Source organism: Rhinoraja longicauda, chromosome 31, assembly GCF_053455715.1.
Source record: "Rhinoraja longicauda isolate Sanriku21f chromosome 31, sRhiLon1.1, whole genome shotgun sequence".
NCBI classification, from domain to species: Eukaryota; Metazoa; Chordata; class Chondrichthyes; order Rajiformes; family Arhynchobatidae; genus Rhinoraja; species Rhinoraja longicauda.
The window spans coordinates 12,764,433-12,783,193 of record NC_135983.1 but is presented as its reverse complement, the minus strand read 5'-3'; the positions used below and the strand labels follow the sequence as shown (position 1 = coordinate 12,783,193).

General features: G+C 41.5%; 1 protein-coding gene across 1 annotated transcript in view; it reads right to left on the bottom strand.

Annotated features, from left to right (window-relative positions):
* Positions 1–18,761, bottom strand: part of LOC144608506 (dual specificity testis-specific protein kinase 2) — an 83,888-nt gene that overhangs the window by 10,189 nt on the left and 54,938 nt on the right. Inside the window, exons 5-8 of the mRNA XM_078426357.1 lie at positions 13,314–13,362; positions 13,069–13,218; positions 4,378–4,551; positions 3,857–3,940 (exon numbers count right to left, since the gene is read on the bottom strand). Coding sequence (XP_078282483.1) covers positions 3,857–3,940; positions 4,378–4,551; positions 13,069–13,218; positions 13,314–13,362 — 457 coding nt within the window. The remainder of the gene's footprint in view (positions 1–3,856; positions 3,941–4,377; positions 4,552–13,068; positions 13,219–13,313; positions 13,363–18,761) is intronic.

Below are 18,761 nucleotides of genomic sequence, written 5' to 3'. Positions count from 1 at the left end.
CTGATTATGAATTTGCCTTTGCCATACCATTACTAAATGCGTTTTACAATACTGTTAATTGCACTAAATCAATGTTATTTATATATATTTAATTATGCAATAATTGCAGTGTAATTTATAGCACTTATAATTCTGAAAACTGTTTGGCATTCACTCCTGATCCTCTATCACCACTCCTCTCAGCATCCCTCAAGTTGTACAACACAAAAACAGGCCCTTCGGCCCACCACATCCATGGCAACCTTTTTGCTCATCTGGACTGATCTCATTTGCCTGTTTTAGGTCAGTCTCCTTCTATATCTTGCCTATTCAAGTTTCTGTCTAAATGTCTCTTAAACATAGCGATTGTAGTCAATACGACCTCTGGTAGCGAGTTCCAGACATTAACAACTGTGTACACAAATCATTTGCCTTCAGACCTTAAAGTTATGCCTTCTTGTTTTTGATATTCCTACCATGGAGAAAAGGATTCTGACTATCTATCCTATGTATATACTGTATATACCTCCATCAGGACATAGCTCACCTCAGCTCCTTTGCTCCAGGGAAAACAAATACAGCCTCTCCAATCTCTCCCCATAACTACTTCCTCCAATCCTGGCAACATAACTGGTGAGTACCCTCTGTATTCTCTCCAGCACATCCACATCCTTCCTATAGTGTGGCGAACAGAACTACACATAGGTCTCCAAGTGTGGTCTAATCAGTGTATTCTAAAGTTGCAATATAATGTCCCAACTTCTATATTCTATGCCCTGTCCCATGAAAGCAAGCATGCTGCATACTGCCTCCACCATCCTTTCGACCTAGTGCCACGTAAATGGTGGTGGAGTCAGATGTGATGGTGACATTTAACAGGCTTTTACATGTGCAGGGATTGAGTGATATGGATCACATGCAGGCAGAAGAGATTAGTTTAACCTGGCATCATGTTTGGCATGGCCAATTGTGGGCCAAACAGCCTGTTCTTGTGCTGTACTATTCTATGTTCTATCATAATGAACAGTTGCGAATAAACCTGTGACCTCACGATGAAGGAAAGATCATTGAGAAAACAGTATGCCCAGAATATTGAAATGTCATGCCTTGGAGTTGATGTGGATTATTTTACTATTTGATTATTTTGTTGGGTTTTGAGTAATGGAAGCTCCTTCAGTGAGTGTGTGTTTAAGTCAACTTCAAAACACCCATTTCACGTGCATTTGCAGAAGAGGTAATTTATCTAATTTGCCTAATATTCCTCATTTTTGCTCCAAGTATTTGTGAAGGTAGAATTTATTAAAGATTATTAAGTTTGATTGAAATATAACTATATGTTTGCACTATATCGTTTGAATAGGATTCCTTATTGTCTGCCTTGGTTGATTTCCATTTGCCTTTATAGCTTTGCTACTATGTGAATCGCTGCTACAATTAAACTTACTACAGGCAGACTTTATGTTTCATCAAATGAATGTGCTAAGTTATATTGTTTAAATTGGCTTTCTTGTTTTCCTGCATGTTGCTTTACATCATTCTGCTTTAGTTAAACATTTTGTTCAAGATGGCCGCGCCGTTGTGTTTGGCTGCCTGCCACTGTATGTTTCTTTTTTTTTTTCCTAATCAGATGTGCAGCACTTTGGTCAACGTGGGTTGTTTTTAAATGTGCTATACAAATAAAATTGACTTGACTTGACATACAGGTCATTATGGACTTGAACTACAAAGTCCCTCTGTTTATCAACATTTCCTTATTTGATTTCCCAAAACCCATCAACTTGACGTTGTTGGAATTCAATTCTAATAGCTAATGCTCCACCCAACTATTCATCCAATCTGTATCCAGTTGTAGCCTTAGACAACTTTCCTCACTATCCACAAGACCTCCAATAGGGTGGTCACGGTGGCACAACGGTAGAGTTGCTGCCTTACAGCGAATGCAGCGCCGGATACCCGGGTTCGATCCTGACTACGGGTGCTGTCTGTATGGAGTTTGTACGTTCCTCCCGTGACCTGCATAGGTTTTCTCCAAGATCTTCGGTTTCCTCTCACACACCAAAGACATACAGGTTTGCAGGTTAATTGGCTTGGTAAATGTAAAAAATGTCCCTAGTGGGTGTAGGATTGTGTTAAAGTGTATAGTATGATTTGACTGGATAGCAAACAAAGCTTTTCGCTGTATCTGGGAAAAATAAACCAATACCAACTTACTAACCATATGAAATCAGAGATAGAATCCACGCCAACCAAGATGTCCCATCTAGCTAGTCCCATTTGTCTGCGTATGGCATATCCCTTGAAATCTTTCTTATCCATGTACCTGTCCAAGTGGCTTTTAAGTGTCGTTATTGTACCTCCATTAACTGCTGTCACTGACAGCTCGTTCCATATACCCACCATCCTGTTTGCGGAAATGTTTCCCCTCAGGTTCTATTAAATCTTTCTCCCCTCAGCATAAACCCATGTTCTCTGGTTCTTGATCCCCCTACATTGCATTCACCCTATCTATTCACCTCAGGATTTTATATACCTCTATAAAATCACCCCTTAATCTCCTGTACTCCAGGGTATAAAGTCCTACCCAACCTCTCCTTTTAGCTCGTACACTTGACTCTCGGCAACATCCTCTTCAATCTTCCCTGCACTCTTTTCCAGCTAAATGATGTTGTTTCTACAGCAGGGCGACCAAAACTGAACACTATATTCCAAATGCAGCCTCGCCAATGTCTTGTACAACTGTAACATAACATCCCAACTTCTATACTCAGTACCTTGACTGATGAAGGCTAATGTACCAAAAGGCTTCTTGGCCACCCTATTTACCCATGATGCCACTTTCAGATAATGATGTACATGTACTTTGTGATCCCTCTGCTCTACAACATTCCCCAGGGCCCCACCATTCAGTGTGAAGGTCCTGCCCTGGTTTGACTTCCCCAAAACGCAACACCTCACACATAACCATCTTCATTTTCTACGATACCGCCCACTTTAGTGTCATCTGCAAGATTACTATCCGTGTATTCCTGTGCATTCTTATCGAAATCGTTGATATAAACCACAAACAAGAATGGGCCCAGCACCACCTGCCCAGTTTCATTTCTTAAGACAAGTGAAACACATGCATATATATATTTATGAGCCCATGATATGCTTAATAATTACAGGAGTACAATTTCCCACATTGAGCTAAAACATTCTCATCTATTTGAGTCTATTCAGTAGCAAGATTCTGATCAAAATCAGCCTAAAATTTATAACAAGTGCACTTAGCCTACAATTTCCCCCCCCTCGGTTCACTATCTTATATCAAAATGAACTAAAGCAAGCCACCTTAATGGAAACAAACAATATCTCAGGTTGTTAGAATTGAATAGGGTGGGAATTTAACTTTGCAAAGGCTGATTGCTGAGAAGGGAAAGTTAGGAGTTACTTCATTATAGTTCTCATGCAACATCCCAATCTCAGGTCTAGCAATATTTGATCTCCCTTATGCTGTCTGGATTCACTTGCATACCTAGAGGAAGGCATCTAAATACATTTTGCATGTATGGGGCGTGACTGGAGCGACAGTTGTGTAAATCTGCCTGTTACAGCATGTACAGTACATTGTCAAACTCAGGAAGGATATCCAACAAAATAAGATTTAAAATCTTTTGAGCCCTGCTTTCACAATTCATCCAGTTTCAGAGAAATGATGATCTTATCAGGCTTTCTTTATATCAAGCCAAACAGTGGAATCATTGTACTGTTTCAATTAGGCCAATCCCAAATTTACAATCAAGTATTCTGCCAGCAATTCCATTCCTCTGAAAATGCCTTCAGCTACTGCTTGAAAACGCCATGGTGCTAGTGTTAATCACTCCGTTATAGCTACCTGTGTTCTGGGTAAAATTTCAGGATCAGCCGGAACTCTGCCAAGTATTTCACATAATACTATTCCGAAGGAGAAAACATCAACCTGTAAGATAAGCAATGGTTAAGAACAACTGTCAGCACAATGCTTCATTTGATGCCAGGCATTAACATATCTTTGCAAACAGTCAAGCTTGCAGATAAATCAGTCAATGGCATTTATAACAATCAACAATGTAACTTTGTGCCACAGAACATTCAACACTCTAGATTTACCGAACAAAAAACCTGGGTAAAGGCAATACTTATTCAACTGTTGCTAAAAAAACAAAAAACATTCTGAACATGTGTATTCCCAATTCCAAGTTATGTATTCCTAAACTTATTGCTGAAATGGAATCTCCTCAGAGCTCTGGATTACATAATTTGAAAGCAATATAGATTGAAAATGTCCAACAGGTTTTCAAAAGGGGATGTGAACCAGGTTTCGTTTGTATTGAAAGTGTGTGTCGTCTTTGCCTAGATCTGGAGAGAAGCACTTACCTTCCTATCATACGGTTCACCACGCAACATCTCCGGGGCCATCCAGAAAGCAGATCCCACCAAAGACAACTTGCGGTCAAAGTCCTTTGTGGGCAACTCGACCACTTCCCGTGCCAGCCCGAAGTCAGTAACCAAGGCTTCTCTCCCACGTGACGTCACCCGAATCAAACAATTCTGATGAAATATAAAATGTAAATTAATTGAAATAATTATAGGATCCCAGGGCCCCGAGGAGGGAAACCTAGTCCCACAAATCTCTTCATGCCACTCCATGAGATCACGAATAACCGGAATAACCAGAAATGCCGGCGCAGTGGATGTCACAGCAGGTAGAGCGACTGCCTCAGTGTCAGAGTCCCGGGTTCAAACCTGACATCAAGTGCTGACTGTGGGGAGTTTGCACGTTCTCCCATGTGACCACGTGGGTTTCCTCCGGATGTTCCGGTTTCCTCCAACATCACACAGTCGTACAAATTTGTAGGTTAATTACCTTCTGCAAATTGTCCCAAAATGTGTAGGGAATGGTTGTGAAAGTGGGATAACGTAAAACTAGTGTGAATGAGTGAGCGATGGTGGTCATGGATTCTGTGTGTCGAAGGGCCCATTTTCATGCTGCATCTCTCAATTTTTGAATGAAAGTATGCAGATAAAGCTCATTCAATCAAGTTGAAAATTATATTTGAAAATTAAATTGAAGCAAATCAACGGTGAAGTAACTTAAAATTTTGAGTGTTTGATAGTCCATGTGAGCCAGGGAACATCAAAAATGTTCGTCACATTCTTTGTGGCGAGGCTTATTCCGGCAACACTCACTCGTCCCCTCAAAACATTGTGCAACAGAAGGTATTTTGACACTTGGGCCTCATCGCAGGGCATCGAGCTGATGCTTCATTGCAACCGCTAATACTTTGGATCACTCCAGCTAAATGTGAACTTTATTCAAATGTAAAAAGCAAGCAAAGGCAGCTCACTGCAGATCCTGCCCCACTATAATTATTTCTCAAGGTGTTTCATCAGAGATATAATAATAATAATAATAATAATGCATTTTATTTATATAGCGCTTTTCATATACTCAAAGACGCTTTACAGAGATTTTGAGAACATAGGGAAATGAATAAATAGATAAATAAATAAATAAATGAACAGAGAAAGGAGACAGAAGGTGAGGTGACCTTCAGTGGTTGAAGGCAGTACTGAACAGGTGAGACTTCAGCGATGTTTTGAATGTGGTGAGTGTGGAAGAGTCTCTAACGGTTTGGGTTAGTGAGTTCCATAGGGTGGGAGCAGCGATGGAGAAAGCCCTGTCCCCCCATGATCTGAGTTTGGTCCGGATGTGGGGGGATAGGAGATTGGCAGCGGCAGAGCAGAGGGTGCAGGTGGGAGTGTGCCTGTGGAGGAGGTCGGTCAGGTAGGATGGGGCCAGGTTATGGAGGGCTTTGTAGGTTATGAGGAGGATTTTGTACTGGATTCCCTGGGGGATGGGGAGCCAGTGGAGTTTATAAAGGACGGGGGTGATATGGTCACGGATCGAGGTGTGTGCGAGTAGACGGGCAGCGGAGTTTTGAATGTATTGAAGTTTATTGATGATTTTTGAGGGTGCGCCATAGAGGAGGCTGTTGCAGTAGTCCAGACGGGAGGTGATGAAGGCGTGGATGAGGGTTTCTGCAGCTGTGGAGGAGAGGGATGGACGGAGACGGGCAATGTTTTTGAGGTGGAAGAAGGCTGTCTTTGTGATGTGTTTGTCGAAGGAGAGGGTTTGATCAAGGATGATTCCAAGATTCCGGATGTGAGGTGAGGTGGATACTGGGAGACCATCAATGTTGAGGATGAAGTTTTGGGTGGATTTGGTGAGCGTTTTTGGACCAATGATGATGATTTCAGATTTGTTGCAATTGAGTTTGAGGAAGTTGAGATGAGGGCCTGGACAGTCAGCCCAGTTGATAGCACGGAATACATCATCTGGTAGTCAATGTGTACTATTCTTCCTTTGAGATTTGTTCCATTGAAGGCAGTGGAATGAATTTCAGAGCAAAGTACAACCCATTGATTGTGTTATTGGCCAGATTTGGTGATGCCAATTGGGCAAAATTTCTGGACTACGTTTAACGTTAAATAAACACAAATTCCAGGAAGACAACATCTAGTTCAAGGCTTCACATAAATTAAAACACAATCACATACTATTTGTTATTTAAAGAAAAGGTATTTGTAAACTTTAATTATTACAGAAACAAAATGCATTGATGTCCAGAAACTAATTTGCTTCAATACAAATGCTAAGAGTGTTCAGGAAAATAATGCTATAAACTAGATAATGCAAATTAATTTATTTTCACATGTAACTTATTTGCCCTAACACCCTCTTTCTTTCTTCTATATCTATTGAAATATTTTAATATTCTGTGGACAGTTAATGTTTGTGCAGGACATGATATCAGGACCAACTCGAGCACGTAATCCATATCCTCCATATCCCTCCATTCCCTGCATACCCATAGACCTATCCAAAAGTTTCTCAAATGCCACTGATGTATTTGCCTCAACCACCACCCCTGGCAGGGCGTGCCAGGCACCCATCACCCTCGATGTAAAAAAACGTACCCAAACATCTCCTTTAAACTTTGCTCCTCTCTCACCTTATAGTATTTGATTCTTCCCTCTAGTATTTGATTGTTCCATCCTGGCAAAAAGGTTTTGACTGTCTACCCTCTCTATGCCTCTCATAATTTATTACACATCTATCAGGTCTCCCCACAACCTCCACCATTCCAGAGAAAACAATCCAAGTCTCTCCAACCTCTCCCTGTAGCTGATACCCTCTAATTCAGGCATCGTTCTGGTAAACCTTCTCAGCATCCTTCTTACAATGGGGTGACCAGAACTGCATGCAATACTCCAAATAACCAAAGTACTGTAACACTGCACCATAGACCTCATGTATGCTAAATAGCAAGCGTGGCATGCAAGAACCAGTGCCATGTGATCCCAGATGCACCAGAAAAGAGAGATTCTACCAGATTGGTAGTAGTAGATTGTTTTTTAAGGAACACCAAACGCCTGAATAACAGGGCGAGCGTATGGTGGTAGGGTCCAGCCTGATGATGCGAAACACAAGGCTGGAGGAGTCCCAACCATTTTCACACATACATGCCGAATAAAGGATCCTTCTCAGCTTTACAATGAGATTCCCACAGAACCAATCTTTGGCTAATTCAGTTCATTGTTGGTGATCTTACGAGAGTGATGAATAGAGCAAAGGTTAAGGGGTCAGAGAGCACCCTATTTGTATTTCTGTGCTCCAGAACCAGACATGTTCCACTATATTGTTAACACTCTCATCGATCATGACAATGTATAAAAATGTACCATGGTATATTCTGTTGACAAAAAAGCAGGACAAACCCAATACAGCTTATCATCACTGGTCAGCCTACTCTCAATCATCAGCAATGTGATGGAAAGCATCATCAACAGTGCTTTCAAGGAGCACCTAGTCATTAACAACCTTGTCACTGTTGCCCAATCCAAGTTTCACCAAGGCCACTTGGTTCCAATTCGCATCAGTCTTAATCCCAAGAGCTGAATTCCAGAAGTAAAGTGAGAGTTACTGCCCTTGACAACAAAGCAACGAGACATCAAGATGGCCTGGCAAAACTAAAGTCAATGGAGAGTAAAGGGAAAACACTCCAGTGGCGGGAGTTTTTCCGGGCACAAGGAAAAAAGATTGGAATTTGGGGAGTTCGATCATTTCAGCCATAGGGCATATCACTGAGGAACCATTTTCAACTGCTTTATCAATGTCCTTCCTTCCCTCATAAGGTTGGAAAAGGTGACGTTCATTGATGATTGCGCAATGTTCAAAATTCCATTTGGACAAGTCGAAGAGTTTCCTACCATCAACATCCTGAGGATTACCAATGGCCAGAAACCTCACCAGCCACATAAATACTGTGCCTATAAGATGCAGGACGGAGGCTGGATATCCCGTGACAGCACAATGCCTTTCCATAATTTACAAGGCACAAGTGAAGTGAGATGGAATACTCTCCATTCCCCTCGACGGGTGCAGCTCTGACAATTCTCAAAGAACTCAACACCATCCAGAGCAAACAAGAAAACTTAGCTGACACCCCATCACCATAAGCAGGGAAGACCAACTGCAGGCTCCAAATCAAAGGACAACATGTTCTTGATTTGGAAACATATCCCTGATCCTTCATTGTGAACACTCCCGTAGTGCACAGTAACGGTGGGAATATCTTCACTGAAAGGACTGTAGTGGTTCAATGAGGCAGCTTATCCCCAACTTCTTAAAGGCAATTAGGGGAATGGGCAATAAATGGCCTTGCTAGTGACATCCAGATTCTGAAAAATGAATACATAACCAGATGCATAATGCCAAATGCAAAATTAAATCAGATGAATAAATAGATTGTATATCATGCAGAAGAATAAACAACACCTAAAGTTTAAATGTGAAATTTACTGATATTCTTTTAAGAATTAAAGACGAGATCCAATTAAATTCTATTTTAAATTAGCTTGGTGTTTGCACTTCTTGTCAGCTCGGTGACATCATGTTCTTGTGCAGTGACCTAAGGAAATTCAAGAAAAGTTAAGAAGTCCTGTCTCATTAAAGCTCATTGCCTAACATACTAACTCTCTCATTATAAAGGTAATCGTACATGATGGATATATTTGCCACTTCTCTTTTTTTAAAAAACTTTTTCCATTGACAGTCGTTCATAAAATATCAAATTAATTTTATCATCAATTCAAATCGATGTCTTCTCAATTTATATTTCTTGGATATGTTGGAGTGACTGGATAGCAAGCAAACAGAAGCCCTTTACTGTACCTTGGTACACATGACAATAATAAATTAAACATAAGTAATTGTTTGTGTTTATCTCATTATTATTTTAATCACTCACGGCAACAACTTTCATCTATTATGGGGCTTGAGTTACTCAAATTTCCGACCAATTTATCCCCATTATATTGGGGTACAGCCATGATCCTTCCCTCTACACCCTCTCCTGTATCTAATGTTGGTAAGAGTGGGCTGCGCTTTATTCATTTTTCAGATTATGCGCATAGCTGGCAAGGTTCGCATTTACTACACATCGTGATTTGCTTTTGCTTTTAAGATGGCAGCACATCACTTTCTATACAGTGGAAATCCTTCTTGTTAAAATGCTCCCACCTTGTTTTGAGCAAGGCATTTCAGGAATTAGACCTATCATCAATGAAGGAGTTATGTAGGAAAATAACTGCAGATGCTGGTTCAAATTGAAGGTAGACAAAAAATACTGGAGTAGGTCAGCGGGTCAGGCAGCATCTCAGGAGAGAAGGAATGGGTGATGCTAAGTCGAGACCCTTTGGAGTTGTAATCCTTTTCTAAGCCAGGATGGCTTCTAACTTGCAGGTGCACAGCAGGCAGTGGCATTCCCTCCCAACTGCTGCTCTTATCCTTCTTGGAGCATGAGTTGGGAGGCGCTGCTTGATTGGCCTAGAGATTAACTGCAGTGCAATTTGCAGGTGGTGTATACTACAGCAATGGGCCTACAGTCAGCAACCAGGAGGTATACATTGAGAACAAGGGGTAGGTCACTTACAATATTTTTTCATGAAGAGGGTAGTAAACCATTTGAGTTTGGGCGGCATAGTGACACAACGGTAGAGTTGCTGCCTTACAGCGCCAGAGTCCCAGGTTCAATCCTGCCTAAGGGTGCCTCGGTACGGAGTTTATACGTTCTCCCTATGACCACGTGTTTTTCCGGGTGCTCTCGTTTCCTCCCACCACTCTAAAGACATGCATGTTTGTAGGTTAATTAGCTTTGGTAAAAATTGTAAATTGTCCCTCTTGTGTAAGATGGTGCTAGTGCATGGGATGATTGCTGGTTGACACAGACTCGGTGGGCCAAAGAGCCTGTTTCTGCGCTGTATCACTAAAGTCTAAAGAGTAAAGCGCACTGTATAATTTGGAAGAGGGTTTTGTTTTCTTGGAAAATGATTTAACAATCTTTTATAACATCACATGAAGACAAGTGGGCGTTTGCAATTTCAGAAGCCATCAATCCTCAGAGCACAAAGCCGTTCAAATAATACCTTTCAAATAAAACAGAGATGGAAAATGAATAAAAGCGGCTCTATTGTGATAAACTGAAATGTGAATCCTTTTACATGCCACCTACACAATACACAATAAAAAGGAAATAGTCTTTATCAGACTCAATGGAGCATGTTATTCATTTATAACTAAATGAAAATTGAACAGAATGCTTATAAATATTTTACAGGAAGCTTATTAATATTTAAATATGTTCACTTTTTAGTGATGATTAGTTATATTTGGAAAGCTATCCTTTTATCTCTTTGAACAAAATGTCTGTTCAACATCCCACAATGTTTCCATTCAGAAATTGCACTCACATTAAACTTTTAATTCATTCTACATTTAAAAGAAGGCATAATGCCTTGACAATTTCCATTTTTTATCAAATTTCCAGCAAGACCAGTTAATTCCACCCAATTGTGTAGGAAGGAACTGCAGATGCTGGTTTAAACCGGAGATAAACACAAAAAGCTGGAATAACTCAGCAGGACAAGCAGCATCTCTGGAGAGAAGGAATGGACAACGTTTCGGGTCGAGACTGAAGTAGGGTCTCGACCCGCAACATCACCCATTCCTTCCCTCCAGAGATGCTGCTTGTCCAGCTGAGTTACTCCAGCTTTTTGTGACTATCTTCAATTCCACCAAATTGGTTTTGTTACTGTACTTGCTTTGTAACTATAAATTCATTTTTATGCCTTCACACACGAAACAGCAAAGTAATTTTGAGACAAATGCATTTAATCCCAGAATTTGACAATAAACAATCTCAATGCCTGTTTTTTATTTGCATTATTAAATGTGATTTTATTAAAAACTGTCACTCATGTTGATCTAATAATGACGTTTCCATTTCTCAGCAGCATCTGGGGTCCAAGTTAAATATTTGGCTCTGAACTTTGAAGAATGAACACATTTACCCCATTGCTTAAACTACAAACTGGTTTGAGACCATCCAATCACCTTGGACCAATATACCCAAAAGACAATATTGTTGCCTCGATTCAAACCTCAGTCCCCGAAATGAAACAATAATAAAATGAACCATGCTGCCAAATCATTCTTTTAAAGCAACTGTGAAATAGGGATTTTACTTTAAAAAAAAATATTCTCACCTGTTTTTCTGATAATTAATAACCTTCAAAACAATGATGAAAAACAACTTTGGCCCAAAATTTCTGCGAAATAACCATAAATTGTGCACAACTGCCTACTTTTACCTGTGTAACTACGCAAACGTTTGAGACATAGAGTATGGAACAGTACATCACAAGAACAGGCCCTTGAGAATGTCAGTACCAAACAGGAAGTCAAGTTCAACTCTTATAAACCTGCACGTAATCCATAACCCTCTATTCCCTGCAGATCCATATGCCTGTCCATAACTTTCTTAAATGTCACAATCGTACCTGCGTTAACCACCACCCAAGCAGCATGGTCCAGTCTTTCTCTATGTAAAAACCATACCCTGCACATGTCTTTAAAAATTTGCCTCTCTCACCTTAAAGCTAAGCCCTTTAATATTTGAGTTTTCTATCTTGGAAAATAGGGTTCCGAATATCTACCCTATCTATGCCTCTCATAATTTTATATACTTCTATCAGGTCTACCAGCGGCATTCCAGAGAAAACAATCCAAGTCTTTCCAACCTCTCCCTGTCTAATACTCCCTAATCCAAGCATTATTCTGGTAAACCTCTTCTGCACCCTTTTTGAAGCCTCCACATCCTTCCTGCAATTGGACAACCAGAATTGCCTGCAATATTCCAAATGCGGCCTAACCAGTCCTAAAAAGTTGCATCGTGTCTTCCTGGCTCTCTTGCAAGACGCCCGTGCAAGTATGCACGAACAGGCAAGCTGCAACCTTCCACGCAGCTGAGTACTGTTGCCAGCCCGAGCATAATCAGCGCTGCATTTTCCCAGCACTTACACAGGGAAAGCTGCCTATTGAAACAGCACAAGGGTGGACCTGGTGCAGGTTCAGCAATTCCAGCCATTCCATGGAGGGGGATTGTTGGAGAGAGGTATGCTAAAGTAATCTAAAATTGCATTGTATTGAATTGCTTCAGTGTCCTCTGAAGGTTTGTTTTACATTTTGAAATATTTCTGGGAATATAATTTTTACTCCTATTAAAGTTCAGCCTGCCACATAAAATATAAATATGTGAACTGAATGTAACATTAAAACCGATAGAAATGAATTCCAATGAGGGTACGTTGCTGCATAGTGTTCAACATTTTATATAATATGAAGTTGAATTTCCACTTCCACCTTTTCACCCAGAGAGTAGTGAATCTGTGGAAGGCAGTGGAGGCCAATTCACTGGATGTTTTCAAGAGAGAGTTAGATTTAGCTCTTAAGGCTAAAGGAATCAAGGGACATGGGGAAAAGGCAGGAACGGGGTACTGATTTTGAATGATCAGCCATAATCGATTGGCTCGAAGGACCAAATGGCCTACTCCTGCACCTATTTTTCGATGTTTCAATGTTTCAGTCTGCATCCTCGTATGAAATTCCTCATATTTTGCAAAACAAACTTGGCTAATAAAGTATGATTATGATTATGATCTTACCTTGGAGTTTAAGTCTCTATGATAGATATTCTTTGAGTGGAGGTACACCATTCCTCGGGTAATGTCTGATGCAAGGTTCACTTTATCCTTCCAGGTCAGGTTAACTTCTTTATTGGCCAGCAGTTCTTCCAGGCATCCACCATTAATGTACTGTGAATCATGGAATTTGAAAACATTTACGAATATAAATGAACCAATTTGTGTCTCGTATTTGCATTGGAGTTTTGAAGTAAATAAATATTTACCTCAAGCATAGGATAGAGTTTATCTTCTTTAACACACACCCCGAGATATCTGAAAAAGTCAACAGAAAATGTATTTTATGCAGCAGATCACAAGTTCCATTAATGCTTGTGGTGTCAGCAAGATCTGATGCTGTTTGGGGAATTAAGATTATGATTTTTGACCTTGAATTGCCATAAAACACCCGTCATGCTTTTACAATAAAGAAAAAAAGTGGTTCCCAGAGCAACTACTGCGATTGTGAAAGCCAGAACATTTCTTGGAGTGGCATTCCTTGCTTTGTCAATGGAGCTCCAGAGGACTCATCAAGTAGAAGGAGTTTCTGTCACTGTTTTCAGGACTTAAAGTCAGAGCAGTGAGTTGAAGGCATTTCCTGACCTTGATGAGATTGAACTGGTAAGTCATGTTACAGCTGCTCAAGACGTTGAGTATTGCACTCAATTCTGCTCAACATATTATAGGTAGGATGGATCAAGCTGGAGACGGTGCAGAAAACATTCACAAGGATGTTGTTGGGACCAGAGAGCTAAAACCTTGCCAAAACCTTGCCAAAAACATCCCCATGCACCTCACGCTAGTGCTTTCAAGGAATCTGCTTTCAAGAGAGGTTAGGGACTGAATTTCAGAACTTATGATGTTGGCAGCTGAAAGCATGGCTGCTAGTGAGGGAACAGTTTGTTCAAGTTTAAACAAGCATCTCATCAAAGCGCAGACATCTCAAAGTGTCATACAAGAAGGGAAGGGCAAGCCACATTTTTGAAATCAAGACATTGCTGAACCAGGAGCATGTGCCAGGCAATAAGCACACAGGTGATAGATGCGAGTTAGGACATAGACAGTCGAGTCCTTCACATACTTGTGACAAGTTGCACTTTAATGTCCCAACTTTAGTACTTTGTGCCACAACCTTTGAAGGCAAGCATGCCAAATGCCTTCCTCACCACTCTATTCCACTATCAGGGAACTATGCATTTCTAACCCTAGTTCTTCCTTTATCATCATTTCTTGGTGCTCTATGGTGCACTCTTTATCTGGGTTCCTGATACAGCTGCAACTTTCCAATGTTTGTGCACGTCATTTAGTGGCTTCACACCAGTATCTAGCTCAACTATGAAATTTTAGATGGAGATTCAGACTGTTCACCTAGGCCCTATGATTGGCTCCTTGGCAATGCCAGTCAGAGACATTTACGAAGGCAAAGAAAACAAAGTTATCGATATATTGGTTTATTTGAATCAGGAATAGAGAATCATTCAACAAATAAAGAACAAATTCAAAGCTTTAAAATCATGCTTTTAAACTTCTGAATATCATTTTGATGTGATAGTTTGCATTTAAAAGCTCTGCAACCAGGTCAGCAATCACATTGCCAAAAGGGGAATCCTAGTTGCAAAGGGGATCACTCAATACACCTGCAAGCCTCAACCCTCCATTTCAAAGTCACGTAGTCTCTCTTTTTGCAGTTACTGTAAATCAGGCAAGCATCCTGTTCCCTATTGATCAATCTCCTGGAGGTGAAGTATTTAAATGGTTTTGCATGGAGGTGTTTATGTTCTTTCCTAAGCAACTTAATGAGCTTTCACCGTGTTGTGGGTGTCCAGGTTACTTTGATATCATAATGTCACATAAAGGAATTTGTAACGATTTAAAAAGTGCAATATTCAATCAGAGAAAATTATTTGGTTAGAGAGGTCAGTTTTAAAAGGCTAATCATTTGCAATTGAATACCCATTTGTTACAAATACAATATTCTTAGTCTCTGCAGTTTAAAATCACAATTCCATTAATCCACTGTTATTTCACTATGGGCAGAATTCCAAACACTAAGAACACAAGAAAATAGGAGCAGGAGTAGGCCAACCGGCCCCTCGAGCCCGCTCCGCCATTCAATACGATCATGGCTGATCCTACCCCAACCCCCTTCCCACTATCGTCCTTCTTCCCACCCAAAAGAACCATGTGATCTCCTGGGAGAGGCGAAAAACGGGATAAAAACCCAGGCCAATTTGGGTCAAAGAATTAACATGAAAATTGACATCCCATATGCTCAACTGTCTGCTTGTAAAAGTCGTGTATAAATACTGGCATTGCATTACTTTTAAGTTATTTTGCAAAAGGGCTGTAAAATAGAATTATCAGACCCATCTGAATGGCCACTTCATGGAGTATGATGTATTTTACATCAATGCTATTTTCTACAATTTTAATGTGTGTGATGATATACACATCTATCACTAACTTTATAAAGTGTCAAGTTTTCAATCTATGTGTCAGCTTGCTATGGCTTCACAAGAAAACTTGTTTTTATCTTTGAACATGGACAATAGCAACTGCCAGCCTTTATAACTCACATTCAGCTTTTTAACCATATATCATTTTAATGGGTTTTCTAAACAAAAGTTATCTTCTTACTGTCGGGACAAGGGATTTTCATTTGTTATTCAACTCAGATGTGATGGAAGGTAAAACTGAAGCCTGCCTGACCCAACCATAATGTCAGACTCTCAACATTAGAGGTGGGAAACCAATACTGGAGGGGAATCCGAGAGACTCAATCGATCTGCATCTGGAAAGGCAAAGACTGGTTAGGGAGAGCCAGTACGGCTTTGTGTGTGCGATAAAAAATAAATAAAATCGTGTCTCACAAATTTGTTTGAGCTTTTTGAAGTATTAACCTAAAGGACTGATGAGCTCAGGGCAGTAGACATTGTGTACGTGAACTTTAGCAAAACCTTTGACAGAGTGCAGCATGGTAGGCTGGTTTAGAAGGTTAGATCACATTGGGTCCAGTGTGAGCTCGTTAATTGGATACACAATTGACTTGGTGGTAAGAGTCAGATGGTGGTAGTGGAGGTTGTTTTGCAGATTGGAGGCCTGTGATCAGTGGTGTGCCAGAGGGATTGGTTTTGGGGTCTCCTGTTGTATATGTATGTCAATAGTCAATAGTCAATAGTCGTTTATTTGTCACATACACATAAATGTGCAATGAAATGAAAATTTACCCGCAGTTCAACAATAAGACCAATAAGAATAATCAATAAAAATGCAATAACACATACAATCACAACTAACACCAAACAAAAAGAAACATCCATCACAGTGAGTCTCCTCCAGTCCCTCCTCACTGTGATGGAAGGCCAAAAATGTATTTTTCTCTTCCCTGCCGTCTTCTCCCGCGGTCAGGCTGTTGAAGTTGCCACGTCGGGGCGGTCGGGGCTCCCGACATTGGAGCGCCGCGCCGGACGGTGAAAGGTCCACGGCCTATTCCAGGCCGCGCCGGACGGTGAAAGGTCCGCGGCGGGCCGACCCAAGCCCCGCGATTCGGGGCGGGCGAAGACGCTGTCGCTGCCGGAGCTCCCGATGTCGGCCCCCATCCAGGGGCCTGCGAGCTTCCGACGTCCACGCGGCCCGCGCCGGAGCCTCCGGAGACGAATCGCAGCCGCTCCCGCAGCATCCGCAGGCAGCCAGTGCCGCAGGTGGTGAGTCCGGGCCGCGGGCTCTGCGAACCAGAGCCCCAGGTGGTCCCAGGTGCATGGCCGGTGGTAGGCCGCAACGGGAACGGAGACACGACACAGAAACAAACGTCGCGTCTCCGTTCGGGAGAGAGAATTTTACAGTTCCAGTTCCCGTTCCCTCCCCAAACATAACATACAAACACTACACCATATTAAAACTACAATTCATACAAAAACAACAAAAAACACAAAAGACAGACGGACTGCAGGCAAGCCGCAGCTGCGACGGCAGCGCTGGTATGTGTATATATACATATATATATATATATAAATTATTTGGATGGGAAAGTAGGTGGCATGATTAGTAAGTTTGCGAATGACACCAGCATTGGTAGTATGATGGACAGTGAAGGTTGTCTAAAGTTACAACGTGCTCTAGACTAACTGTGAAAGCAGGCAAAGAAATGACAGATGGAATTCAACTCAGACTAGTTTTAAGTTAACTAGCACAGGATATGATAGTGAAAGGGAGGGCCCTGGGAGTGTGGTTGAACAGAGAGACCTAGTGATACAGGTCGATGGTTCCTTGAAAGTGGCAACATAAGTAGAGAGGTGGTGGCAGTGTGTGGCAAACCTGTCTTTATTGGTGGGATATAGAGTACAAAAAGTGGAATGTCATGTTACAGCTGTAGGAGATTTTGCTGACACTTGGAGCATTGTGTGCAGTCCTGGGCACTGCTAAAGGAAGGATGCGGTTAAGAGAGGATGCAAAAGAGATTTACCATGATGCCAGCCATTACAGGAGGGCTTAAGTTACAATGAGCCATTGGAAAGTGATCCGACTGTTTTCCCTGGAGTGAAGGAAGCTGAAGGATAACATTATTGATGTTTATAAAATTATGAGCATTGGAAGGGTCGATACGCGCAACATGTTTCTCAGGTTACGGGAGTCTAAAACTAGAGTTTATGGTAAGATGGGAAAGATTAAAAGGGGACTCGAGGGGCAAACACAGGGTTGAGGGCACAGGGAACAAGCTCCCATGGAAATGGTAGAGGCGGGAACAATTATAATATTTAAAAAAATATTTGGACAGATGTGTGGACAGGAAATATTCCAAGAAAAATGGGACTAGTTCACGTAGGCACCTTCTTTGGCATGGTCAAGTTGGGCCGAAGGGCCTGTGTTCTTGCTGTATAATACACAACAAAATACCCCCTTCTTAAACTCCAAACCATTTACAATAACTTAAAGGTTTGACAAGCCGAATTTGAGCAAGCACCTAATAACAAGAAGTTGAATACTTCATATTTTATTCTTCAAATTTCACAATCCCCTTAAAAAAAATCTTAATCTCTTCACTTCTGGAAAAAAATGTAGATCTGCACACTTTAGGTTATAATTCATGCAGCATATAAATGACAAATTTCAGGTACATCCTATTCAAAGTCCAATTGCATGTGAACGACTGTAGGAATTTTCCATAAATGAGCATGCATCTGCCAAGGGAGGTGGCTTTTACAATCAGGGTCAGAAAACAGCAATGTGAAGTCATCATTCTACCTTTGTTACTTTGGAATTATGTAATAAGCACAAGAGATATACATCTGAACTGATTGAAGGCGTGTAGAAATCAAAGGAAGTGGCGGCGCCTAACGGCTACGGCTCGCTAGCAGTCTGTTCGTCTTTTTTCCTTTTTTTTTGTTGTGTGTCGGTGTTGGGATGGTTTTTTTTTTTTTTTGGTTGTGTATGTGTGGGGGGTGGTGGTGTGGGTGGGGGAAACCTTTCTCTTTTAGGTCTCTTCCTCACGGCGCGGGGTGCGGCTCAGCCGCTGGACTTAACATCGCCCGGTGCGGCTCGGCCGCTGGACTTAACAGTGCCCGGTGCGGCTTGGCCGCGGGGCCTTCCATCACCCGGTGCGGCTCGGCCGCGGGGCCTAACATCGCTGGTGCGGCTTGGCCGCGAGACGTTTCAGCGCCCGGTGCGATTCGGCCGCG